Source organism: Silene latifolia, chromosome 6, assembly GCF_048544455.1.
Source record: "Silene latifolia isolate original U9 population chromosome 6, ASM4854445v1, whole genome shotgun sequence".
Classification (NCBI taxonomy): Eukaryota; Viridiplantae; Streptophyta; class Magnoliopsida; order Caryophyllales; family Caryophyllaceae; genus Silene; species Silene latifolia.
In genome coordinates, this window is record NC_133531.1 from 32,276,168 (window position 1) to 32,289,561 (window position 13,394).

General features: G+C 36.1%; 2 protein-coding genes across 2 annotated transcripts; one reads left to right on the plus strand and one right to left on the minus strand.

Moving 5' to 3' along the window:
• The first annotated feature begins 1,872 nt into the window (after window positions 1–1,872).
• Window positions 1,873–4,147, plus strand: LOC141658692 (WUSCHEL-related homeobox 4-like). Its single transcript, XM_074465571.1, has 3 exons — window positions 1,873–2,229; window positions 2,691–2,990; window positions 3,608–4,147. The coding sequence occupies exons 1-3, from the start codon at window positions 1,969–1,971 to the stop codon at window positions 3,761–3,763; spliced, it is 717 nt and encodes a 238-aa protein (XP_074321672.1). The 5' UTR covers window positions 1,873–1,968; the 3' UTR covers window positions 3,764–4,147.
• A 1,223-nt stretch (window positions 4,148–5,370) lies between these two features.
• On the minus strand, window positions 5,371–9,780 carry LOC141587950 (uncharacterized). Its single transcript, XM_074409412.1, has 6 exons — window positions 8,851–9,780; window positions 8,624–8,765; window positions 8,259–8,452; window positions 7,959–8,144; window positions 5,988–6,869; window positions 5,371–5,877 (listed from the first exon to the last, which is right to left on the minus strand). The coding sequence occupies exons 1-6, from the start codon at window positions 9,778–9,780 to the stop codon at window positions 5,371–5,373; spliced, it is 2,841 nt and encodes a 946-aa protein (XP_074265513.1).
• Window positions 9,781–13,394: the final 3,614 nt, after the last annotated feature.

Here is a 13,394-nt window from a genome sequence, read left to right on the forward strand (position 1 = left end):
AACTTTTTACTGGGACGTATTAATTAAGACTATGTGGTATTGATGTACAACTCTCAAATTCATGATGAGATGAAATTCCTTACTGTATGCTTTCCTGAATTTCACTATCTATCCGTATCTAGAAAAGCAAAATGGATTGGAGGAATTAACTTTGTTATTATTTTCATCACACATTCCCTCTAACTTTAGTGAACACATAATAATAATAAAGGTAATAATTCCCAAGCATTGGCACCGAAAAGCAAACACTAAATATAATGATGAAAGCAAGAAAAACACGACCTAATACCCTTTATACTCCCCCACCACATTTTTGATTAGACTCCTCAACTCACACGCTCATTTCCCATCTTATTTCCTTCATTACTACTTTAATTTCATCATAAGTTTAGTCAAGATTTTCGAGATTTTGAACTTTTCGGTACCTAATATTAATAATCCGGATTTTAGTTCGGTGGAATAAAATAAAGAGTTCAAATTTATTTCAGACATTTCAATTTTCACTCATTCTGTAAATAATCTTGTAAAATCCTCTCCAAAATAAGAAATGTTGTCAAACGGAATTGAGAAAGAAACAAAATAGAGAGAATCAATATCCGATTAGTTAATGTTGTACGTAGTTGTAGTTTAGATGTCTCATATTAGAATACTTCTTTTGTCTGATAAAGATTTTCATAACACTATTGTCTATTAAGTATTAAAATGCACCGCAACTTAAAAGAGTCAAGTTTGTATATTTATTTCTCCGTACTAGTAATTTTGGAAAAAAAAAATAGTATATTCGTGCCAATGATAGGCCATTAGGCCCTAAGCAATCATGATAACCATTAATTAGCTACGAGTAACAAATACTTGTATTTGATACGAATAAGTTGTTAAATCAACTAAAAAAAGATTATTTTTCACTTGTCTCCTCTCTTCTAGGGTACAACAATTATTGTGTGGGATTTAAATGACCGAAAATAATTAGGTTGGTGTACATATTGGAGATAATATATATATATGTTTATATTACCTAGATATACTAATTATTCTTGTAAGAAATAATAGCCATCTAATTTATAATCAGTGATGAAGCCAGAGTTTAAACTCAATGACGATAAGAAATCTTAGCAGAAATTAACATGTAATGCATAAGAAAAACTCGAAAATCGTTGGAAAATACACGGATTAAATCCTAATATAATAATGAGTGAATGAAGCTCTATATCATATCTAGTCTCCATTTCTAAGGAGTTAATCAAGATGTGTATGTCTATTGTCTACTCCCTAAGTCCCTAATAACTAACTAATCTACTTCCGTTAATTAGGTAAAACTATAATCACTAAGTTCACATATTAATTGATAACAAAACTCACTTTTTACATAATTTTCCCTCCTTTTCCAAATTCAATTGTCTTTGGGAAGGAAATCATAATTTAACTGAACTTATGTGTATTTTTCTCAATTGTTTTAAGGTTTTCAAGTTATATTTTTATTTTTTGATATCAATACTTAAATTTAACCGTCCTATATTGTAAATTTTACAACTTATAAATTATAACGCCAGTTATTTAGCAGCTGATAATGGTATAGTCTATGAACTGATGTGTCTATTGTCTACTCTTATTACTACCTAACTAATCTACTTCCATAATTAGGTAAAACTAAAACCACTAAGTTCACTCACTAATTGATAATTACAAAACTCACTTTTTACATAAGTTTCCCTCCTTTTCCAAATTCAATTCTTTTTGGTAAGGAAATCATAAGTCAACCTTACCTCATCATTTGGTCTTGGTGCAACCAAGCACCACCTCATTTCCCACTTTCTTTTTTCTCTTCACTTTATTATTGTCATCATCAATTTTCTTCCATTCCCTTTTCTTTTTGCTACATTTAGCCTACTTTTTATTTACCTATCAATCATCACATATATATCCCCCTTATAATTACCACTTAATTTTATCAATGTAATTTTCTTGTACATGTCCATGGCTAGCAGAAGTAGCATGAAGGTGCACCCGTTTGCACGTGGGTTTTGGGATAATAATAATAATAATAATCAACAAGTATATGATCCCCCATCCCTTTCACTTGGGTGCAAGCGGTTTCGTCCGCTTGCTCCCAAGCTTGACAGTGTCAGTGTCAGTAATTCATTTGATCTTAAGAGCTTCATTAAGCCCGAGACCGGTTTGCCAAAGCTTGTTCCTTGCTCTGATCAGAAGAAAGACTCAGCTCCTCTCCAGGTATGTTTTCATATGGTTTCTGTTGTTTTAGGGGAATTCGAACCCAGCTTAAGAGTATCACCGCTTATAATTTTATTGGTTAACCTAGTTGACATATTCGATCATACTTATAAAGCTCAGAAAATATACCACCAGTTGTTGTACAACAACCCCTATACGGGAGTGCTGCGGTTACCTGTCATCCTAAAGGATGTCTTACATGGCACACGTGGTTCAACCCCTCGTCACCAAAAAAAAAAAAAAAAAAAAAAAAAAAAAAAAAACTGGTTGTATAGTCTACTAGCTTAATCAGCTGTTGGTGGTATAGTCGAATTCTTTTCCAAAGGAATTTGTAGCCAATATATTTTGTACGCGTTGTTACGTGCATTATCCAAGCTTGATCAGATAATTGAGAAGTGATCATACTTACAATATTTGAAAACCCGTCAGTGTTAAAATCGATATCTCTTGACACACAACAGGTAGAAACACACGGAGGAGGGACGCGATGGAACCCAGCACAAGAGCAAATAAGCATCCTAGAGAGGTTGTACAAAGGAGGAATGCGTACACCAAATGCGCAACAAATAGAACAGATAACAGAACAACTAGCAAAGTATGGCAAAATTGAAGGCAAAAATGTGTTCTATTGGTTCCAAAATCATAAAGCTCGTGAACGTCAAAAGTTGAAGCGTAATGTCCTTGGTTTAAGTCATAGTCCTAGGACACATAATGCTTCTTCTTCTCTTGATGCCTCTATTTTCTTGACTTTGGATTCAAGGGTATGACTATGCACCTCATTTTCTTGACTTTAAATTCTAGTGTTATATGGTGACCCGTCACATCCATCCTATATATCTATGCATACAAAAGTTTTTTAATAAGAAAAATTACCCAAAATAAAGTAAATAGAGCGTTATCTCAATTTCCGAGTAAATTTGTACGGAGTATGTTTTTAAGCAATCTATTTTGAGAGATTACTTATTATAAAAATATTGATGGCCAAGAGTGAGTACCACGTCTTAAACCCTAACCTTCAATAATTCCTATTATAGGGCCGGGTTATTAGAAAATCTTCTCGCAAGACCATAGTTTTTTAATTAATATTATGTACTCGATTATTTTTTTTCCTAAACATTCAACATGGTACACATACATATAATAAAAGGCACTGTGATAATCAAGACCTTTATGATAGTACAGTGTAGAATCTAATGGACTTATAATACAAAAAATATGCTTAAAAGACGACCAAAGTGAGGAAAAAATAATGGTATTTATATATAGGCACCATTAAAAGCATATCATGTATGAATTATGTCATATAGATGTATATATTCATGTTTCGTAAACCTTTAGCGTTAGTCTAACGATTGTCAAAACGTTCATTATAAACTAGGTTGAAATTGACGAGGAACAAGAGACGAGTCCATGCAAAAGGAAGATCCGAGAGTGGACATTTGAATTTGCACAAGACAATAACATGAAGAAAAACAACAATGATTTGGGTGACCAAACCCTAGAGCTCTTCCCATTGCACCCCGAAGGTAGATGAAATGATCAAGGGAATTGAGATAAAGCTGTAGTTATCAATAATAATAATAATGCTTTAATCAAGCTAGCTAGCGTAGTTGATCTCATGCAAGACCGTTGTATTGTGAAACAGATCCACATCATCTTATTTGCCAATGGGAGACAGATTTGTTTCATACAACGGTCTTAAATGAGAACTGGTGTAATTTATCTAGTAGTCGTTAATTCACATAGCTAGCGTACGATAAAGTCGGTAATTAATCATGGAGAATTGCTTTTCTTTCTTCTTTTTCATTTCCTTCATAGGAAAAGAAGAAAGACAAGATGTCTTTCATTGTAATAGTATGTATGTAGTTATTCTTCTTCTAAGCTTCTTTTATGTTAAATGTCATATTTCTTTCTAAGCTTCTCAGAGTGCTAAGCAACTGTCATAATCCCTTTTACTCTTTGTTGTTAATAGTGGTGGGGATGATGTTTTTGACCATAAGAAGTTTTGAATTGCTGAATCAAAGCTTTAAGGTTAAAAGCCATATCTGAAATATGCTAAAGAACATTCAAGTCCACTCTTGTTTTTCCTCTTCTTCAGTGCATCTACATTCATCCCTTTCCTTTCTTTACCTTTAGACCCTTAGGCTAATTAAAACTAAGAATAGTGCTAGGGTATCACCAAGTGATATCGACTCACATTTCCTTCCTTCAGTAGAGTCTACATTATTTGAAATAAACTACTCCCTCCGTTTTGTATATATGACCTTTTTTCCAACTAAAAGACTATACCACTAGTTGTATTACAACTGCTGTTTTAGAATCCGAGCGCTGTACAAAATTTTTCGAGTTTTGTTTTAAAAAACTTGAGTGTGTGTTTGGCCTTACTTTTCAAAGTGTTTTTGGACATAAAAACACTTTAATTTTTGGCCAAACATACCATAAATTTAAAAGCTAATAATAGATTCTCAAAAGCTCAAATATCATGTTTTTACCCATAAAAATAGAAGCATCAATTTGATATTTCTGTTTCTTGAAAACTACTTTTGAAAAATTAAGCTTAAAAAATAGAAACTCATTTTAAGTAAACTAGGCCAAACATGCTCTGAGTTATACTGTAAAATTTCTGAACTAACACATTTCAATATAAAAAAATAAATTTTTAAAAGTTCAGAAAAATTACACGTAAACATAAGCTCGGATAAAGGTATAGTGGTTATATAATGCTCATTATATAACTGGAGGTATAGTAGTATTTGTGACAATTCTAAGACTATACAATTGAATGTACAATGCTATTGTACACCCAAGGTTATCTTAGTCTTTTTTTCAAATATACTTTTGAAACAAAAAAATGGGTAACGTAATCTAATTTTCAATCCAATTCCCCTTCCTCTCCCTAACTGCTTCCATATTTTTCTAACTCCTCTTCATCTTCCTCCATCATCCAGTTAATGAATCATCTTCTCCCTTAAATTATTATAATTGATTGTGTTAATGTGTAATCCCCTGATTAGGGCGATTCATTAGATTGCATATATATAGGATGGTTACAAAGATACGGTTACCTAATTACAAGATACAGTATATAAAATCCCTATATACAAGGCTACATAATATATGGTAAATATTTACATATTTACACTAATACGCCCCCGCAGTTGGAGCGGGAGGAGACCGAACGCTCAAGCTGGATCTGAACCGATTAAACAGGAAGCGAGGTAGTCCTTTAGTGAAAATATCAGCATATTGGTATTCCGAAGGAACATGAAGTACACCGACAGAGCCAACTTGCACCTTTTCACGCACAAAATGAATATCCAACTCAATGTGTTTGGTGCGTTGGTGTTGAACGGGATTGCCAGCGAGGTAAACAACGGAAATATTATCACAATAGACCAAGGTGGCGCGAGTAATAGGTACCTGAAGCTCAAATAAAAGATTGCGTAACCAACTGGTCTCAACTACAGCATTAGCAACCCCTATGTATTCGGCCTCAGCACTGGAGCGGGAGATTGTGGGTTGGCGTTTAGAGGACCAGGAAACAAGATTATTGCCAAGAAATACACAACATCCCGAGATGGATCGACGAGAGTCCGGGCATCCACCCCAATCGGTATCCGAATAAGCAGTTATAGTAAGTGAGGAAGACTTATTAACAACAAGACCATAAGCAATAATACCTTTCACATAACGGAGCAGCCGCTTTAAGAAATGTAAATGTGGTTCACGTGGGGCATGCATGAATTGAAGAGGCACACTTGCTGAACTGCATAAGCGATATCGGGCTGAGTAATAGTCAAATACTTTAGTGCCCCAGCCAGACTACGGTATAGCGAGGGATCCGAAATCAAGGGACCAGCCGTGGCACTTAATTTCGAACCAACATCAACATGCGTCACAGTTGGGTTACAACTCAACATGGAGGCACGAGCAAGAATATCTTCAGCATATTTGCTTTGGGAGAGAAACAATCCTTTACTAGTACGAGTGACTGTAATGCCCAAAAAATGATTGAGAACCCCGAGATCAGTCATTGAAAATTCCTGCGACAGGGAGTGAATAATACGGTGCAACAAAGTAGTATTGGAAGCAGTTAAAATGATATCATCCACATATAAGAGAAGATAGGCAATATCCGAACCGGAATGATATATGAATAACGAAGAATCGCATACACTGCTCCAAAATCCCTGTGATAAAACAAACGTCGCAAAGCGCTGAAACCAGGCACGAGGAGCCTGTTTGAGACCATAAAGAGACTTTCGCAAGCGATAGACATGTGTGGGGGCCGATTTATCAACAAAACCCGGCTGTTGATGCATATAAACCGTCTCAGCAAGGTCACCATGAAGAAAAGCATTTTTAACATCCAATTGGTGAATGGGCCAAGAGCGGGAAACAGCTAAGCTCAAAACCGTCCGAATTGTGGTAGGTTTAATAACAGGACTAAAAGTCTCCTCACAATCAACACCTACCTGTTGTGACTTGCCATTTACCACAAGTCTAGCCTTGTACCATTGTAACGAGCCATCACTATTAAATTTATGTTGATATAACCATAGGCAACGAATAATATTAGCATCACTGGGTTTCGGTACAAGGTCCCACGTATGATTCTCCTTAAGGGCACGAAACTCGTCCTGCATGGCCAAAGACCAGTTCGGGTCACGGAGGGCTTCACGGGGTGATTTGGGTAGAGGGGATAGGGCTGCGGTCTGGGTGGTGTGAGCTTCTGGCGTGTTTTTGGGTTTGAAAATGCCGTTCACGGCACGCGTAGACATTGAATGCTTACGAGCCATAGGCGGTGGGGGAGGAAGAGGGGGTGGTGGTGATGTGGAAAAGCCAGGGGAGGTGACGGGTGAGGTGGCAGGAGGAGTATATGGTGAGGTGTGCGTCGATGGGGGGGGGGGGGCAGGGGTCGAAGGGGAATTGAGGGGTGTCGAAGGGGTGTTGGGTTGGTTGATTTGAGGTGGGGTGACAGTGGGATTGGCTGGGTCATTGTCCGGGGAAGATGGGGAAGGTGGGTCAGGGTCTGAGTTAGGTGGCTGCTGGGTGGGTCCGGGTGTGTTGTAGGTCGAGTCGGGTTGGCGAACATCGGCAAAGAGGAGTGGGTTGATGGGGTCGTCAAGGAAGGAGTAGGTCGTTGGGGTTCTCTGTGAGCATTCCGAAAATGGGAAAACGGTCTCATCAAAAGTGACATGCCTGGAGATGTAAATTTTACCCGTGGTTAAGTCAAGACAACGGTATCCTCGGTGTTGTGGGAGATACCCGACGAAAACGCAGCGAGTAGAGCGGGGAGCAAGTTTATGTGGTCTTTTGGAGGATAGATTCGGATAACAATCACAACCAAAGATACGGAGATGATCATAGGAGGGTTCTTTGAGAAAGAGGGCGGAAGTTGGTGAGCGATATTGGAAAGTTTTTGTGGGAAGGATATTATGGAGGTGAGTGGCGGCGTGAAGAGCATCGACCCAGTAAGTGGGTGGGACGGATGCGTGGTATAAGAGAGCAAGCACAATTTCATTAATTCGGCGAATCATTCGTTCGGCTTTCCCGTTTTGTGGTGAAGTTTGAGGGAATGAGAAACGGAAGGTGAGGCCGGTTTTGAGAGCATGAGATTTAAACGAACTATTGTCAAATTCACGTCCTAAGTCGCATTGGAAACATTTTATATGACATTGAAATTGAGTACGAACATAGGTAGTGAATTGAGTAAATTTAGCATAGACCTCAGATTTAGCGGTGAGAGGATAAACCCAAACAAACTGTGTAAAATTATCAATGAGAATGAGATAATACTTGTAACAACTTTTACTCAAAACGGGGCTAGTCCACAAATCAACATGAATAATATCAAAAGGAGCAAACGTAACAGAGTTTGAATCATGAAAAGGTAAGCGTTTATGTTTGCTAATCTGACAAGAATGACATAAAGAAGAACACGACACTTTATTGCAATTGATAGAGGACCGACTTCGAAGATGTTGAAGAATAGTAGGTCCCGGATGACCGAGACGATTGTGCCAGACATCGGTGGAGAGAGTGACTAAACCGTGACCTGAAGTGGATGTTGGGGAAAACGTGTTTGACTTAGTGGACACGGGGTAAAGCTCGCCAGTACTGTCACTCCTCAGGATCGTAGTCCCATTCTGAAGGTCCTTCACAGAAAAACTAAACGGGTCAAACTCAACCGAGACATTGTTATCTTTGGTAAATTGGCGTACTGAAATAAGATTTTTAATGATATTTGGGGTATACAGTACATTAGTAAGAAAAAGGGTGCGGTCTTTAGCATTTAAAGTAGAGGTACCCGATCCCCGAACCGGAATGCTATGGCCATTACCAACTAAAATAGAACGAATTTGATGCGCATTAGAAGGACAGATCAACGTACCTGCATCGGAAGTCAAATGAGACGACGCACCAGTATCCATAAACCAAGGCCCGTCGACAGGAGGTTGCAAATTCATAGCTTGGAGGGCCTGATCGATGTCGGTGAGCTGAGGAGTGTCGGTTTCAGCAACATACGCCTGACCCTGTGGACGAGAGGCAGGCTGTTTATAATTGGGCCGAGGGCCCCACTGTGACCAGGGCTGGAACCACCCGGGAAAGGTAGGGTACGGGCATGGGGGAGGGGGTCCATGGGTAAGGCCACGGGCTAGCCATAGGCCAGTTCGCAGCAGGAGGAGCCACGGATGGAGTGGAGGCAGCCTGTTGGTAATCAGACCGTGGCTTGTTGTTGCCGCCACGATAATCACGACGACGATTATTATTAGAATTGTTATTAAATTGCGGATTATAATTGTTACCTCGATAAGAAGAAGAACGAGGCTGAGTGCTGGCTGACTTAGGCTTCTCAGTCCAATTCGACGAATCTATTGTCTGAGGTTGAGAGGCGACGAGAGCTTCAGGAGGTTCGTCGCGAGCAGACTGTCGATGTAATTCTAACTCAAGCATACTCCTAGCCGTCTCGAAATTCGGGAGGGTCTGATTGATATAAGCCGCGACGGTGTCATAGGATGATGGGAGGCCACTGACTAACTGAAGGACAAGGCGATTATCATCAACGGCAGCACCAACGTCCTTCATTTGGCCAGCTATGTCACGTAAACGCTGGCAGTAGGCGTCGAGAGAAGGCAAATTCGCGAGTTTAAGATTGTTAAACTCGTGTTCTAAGGCAGCGAGACGCGCTCCTTTATTGTTGAGAAAGATGTTCTCAACACGCTTCCAAGCCTCATATGCCGTGGACTCATCAACAAGCACCCGAGGGAGAAGGTCGTCACTCAACGTTCCGTAAATCCATTGTAGAACGTGAGCGTCGATTTCACACCACTCGTCATAATTGGCGGCATCAGCATTAGGGGGCTTGGTACCGTCAATATGCGAGAGGACTTTATATCCTTTGGCATGAAGCGTAAATAGGCGAACCCACGACGCGTAAGTGACCTTTGTTCCATCGAGGATCCGTATCTTATTTTGATTGTTAGACACGGTGAAGACGGGATGCAATTGAGGTTTGGGGGGTGGCGGTGGATCAATTTTGTCTCCCATCGAAATGGAGAGATGATGAATATGTGAGGATCGAAAAAAAAAATTGGGGAAGACAACAGTGATTGCCGAGGCAGAAGAAAATTAGGGCGAAAGTCGAAACCTAGCTCTGATACCATGTTAATGTGTAATCCCCTGATTAGGGTGATTCATTAGATTGCATATATATAGGATGGTTACAAAGATACGGTTACCTAATTACAAGATACAGTATATAAAATCCCTATATACAAGGCTACATAATATATGGTAAATATTTACATATTTACACTAATAGATTGACTGTGCGGAACAAATCATATGACGTGACTCGTGAGCATCATCTTGAAGTAATTTTAAAATTTCTAATGCATGAAAATAGTTGAAGCTCGTATTATTTTTACATTAGCTCGTATTCTTATGTTCTCGTATTTTAAAGCTTGTGATCTTTTTAAGCTCGTATTATTTTTACATTACCTCGTATTCTTATCTTAATAGCTCGTATTCTTATGTGCTCGTATTTTTAAGCTCGTGATTCTTTTAAGCTCGTATTCTTTTTACATTAGCTTGTATTCTTATCTTAATAGCTCGTATTTTTACGTCCGTGATCCTTTTAAACTCGTATTCTGTTTACATTAGCTCGTATTCTTATTTTAATAGCTCGTATTCTTATGTGCTCGTATTTTTAACTCGTATTCTTTTAATAATTGTTCGTATGATTAATGTAGAAATTTACCTCAAGGTATTGTTAGATGCATTTTTCCTTCTTGATGATGATGATGTAAATTGCTTCTTGTTCACCGAAATATTATTAGATGCGTTTCTCCCCTTAATGATGATGTCAATTGCTTCCCTTTCACCATTTTAGAATCAGAATTATGGAGAAGAAAGATTTGCCGATTGTCGTTTAAGAGAAATTTAGAGAAGGGAAAGATGAGGGTTTGTCGACTGAAGAGAAATAAGAATTAGGGAAAAAGGAGATTCGTACAATTTTTTTTTTTATTGGGCTTATATAATTTAATATATAATATATGGGCATATTGTACAATGCTATTGCATAACAGGTTCTAGGATCCTATTTTTGTTCTATGTTCGACCCTGTTTTTTTTTTAATTTTATTTAAATAATTCGATTAGTTTAACATTGTTTTGATTAGTTTAACTCCATTTTGTAGAATTAGTTTAACATCCCGTTTTGTGTTGTTTTGATTAGTTTAACATTGTTTTGATTAGTTTAACTCTATAATCTTCCTTCTCCCTTTTGCTATGTACGACAAGCAAAACATCCGCAATCCACCATAAACGACGACCTTAACCATGCTTACCCCGCTGTCGACATTCATCTCAAATTCGTGAGTTTTGAACTTAAAACACTAAATTTATCAAATTAAAAACTTCATTAACTTTCATAAAATTATTGTAAATTTAGCAAATTAAAAATGTCAATTTTGAAGTTAAAACCTTCACTTATCAAATTAAAAGTCCTGCTTTACGAATTATTTACGACATAAGAAGAATTAGTTTTCAATATAAAATACTCAATCCTATTCAGCATACAGTTTCCCTTTCTCTAATATATGTGAAGAGTATTATAATGAAAGGGAAACTGTAGGTGGAATAGAAGGGAGTACAATGTTATTAATTTAAAAACTAAGAAATTCAAGTTAAAATAATTAGTTATCAAAATTTTGAATAAAAAATTTACATTTGCAAGTGTTGTGCTTCTATCATTAAATTCAAAACCTGCTTGACGACGATCGACGTTACCATGGTTATCGGCATCTCTTGTAGACTAAAAGAATAACACGTCTGTGTTACTCCCGCTCAACTTCCCCCCATACAGAATATTCACTTCTAATATATTGTAGTCAAAATATTGTAGTCAATCAATAATAATAATAATAATAATAATAATAATAATAATAATAATAATAATAATAATAATAATAATAATAATAATAATAACAACAACAATAATATATTATAATCAATAATATATTGCTCTCAATTATTATGCCCCAATATGGAATATTCTCTTCTACAATATTGTACTCAATAATATAGCCGTCAAATAATTGTTGTCAATCTTCAATCTATTTTAGGTAATAACTAGTTTTGTGACCCGTGAAATTCACGGGTTTGGTTTAAGGATCGTTCATCTATTTTCCTCTTTAGATTTTTTATGATTTTTCCATTTTTCATTCGTTGTCTATCTCTATAATTATTTTAGCCGTTCATATTTTTGTTATGTTTTACTGAGCAAGAAAATGAGTCGTTTCTATAAATCGATAACAAAAATAAAGTTGACACATGAGACCCTCCATGATATCTCATACTAATATACTCATATTTTATGAAAGTAAAATATTGGGCTTTTAAAGAGGATGATAAATTTGAATTTATGGCAAATTAATGAAAGATTTAAAAGCTAGAAAAGATGGAAGACACAAAGCATTTGTGCAGGGTTCTAATTATTGCAATATTATGATAGGGAAATTGAAAGGATAGGTTGTGGTTTATTCAATAAGAGATAACCTATTGTGAAAGTGTAAGAGTTAAGCTCTAACTTTTCATTAATTTGATGGCGTAAATTTTTTTTACTGCTTTTTGTCTTAATATTCAGTTATTTACGATTTTACGTCATTCAATAGTTCTGTTCTCATTATTTTTGTAACCAAATGATATCATTTTTGTTCAACGTCAAATTTGATATTTTTGGTAGTCAACTTTATTAAAATGGTGATGCTCCGTATTAGTTAAAAAAAAACTAATAAGTAGTATTAAACATAGTTTATACCTTTTTTTTTAGTTTGGAAATAATGATGATATTTAAGACTTAAAATATTTTTCACTCATTTTCTCTTAACTATTGTAACGTTTAATTAAATAAAATAATTTAAATAAGGTGGATAAATAGATAAAACATCCATTCTCACATTGAAAATTAAAAGTAAAAAAGATATTCTACTCATTAGTATTATATTGTTTTGGGATAAAATGTAAGTAATTATACTAAGAGAATTAATATAAACAGATTATCGCAAATCGATATATACAATGTACTTTTGTCATCATATCATCAAAGCAACAATAAGACAACAAAATCAAATGTATCTTAATCTAATCTCATTAGTGTTCAAATCCTAAGGAAAATATAGATTTACCCATCTAACCAACTTAATTAAATATATATAGAATACTATATTTACACTATCTTGCCTTAGTCATATTTGTAATTTGTTGTTAATATCGATCTTAATAAATTTATTACACATTAACAATGATGAATATATTAAAAACATCCGCAAAAACTATCTATCACTATTGAAAAGAGATTAAAAAAACTAAAGTTACAATTTAGTCAAGTTATATTACTATGAAAACGCGGGTTACTGATGGGCAAAATCCGTCAGTAACAGCCTTTTTCCGTCAGTAATTCGTTGATGATTTCCTTCACCAAAGTTTGACCACCATTCGCTGATGATTATATTCAATCGTCGACCTCAAGTGTCTTTATATTCATTCGACAATGCCTAAAACAAACTATATAATACAAATGTTTGTCGAGTTCTCCACTTTTCTTCTACTTCTCTCGTATCTCTTCATTTCTTGTCCATTTGACTCCTACACACCACAAAG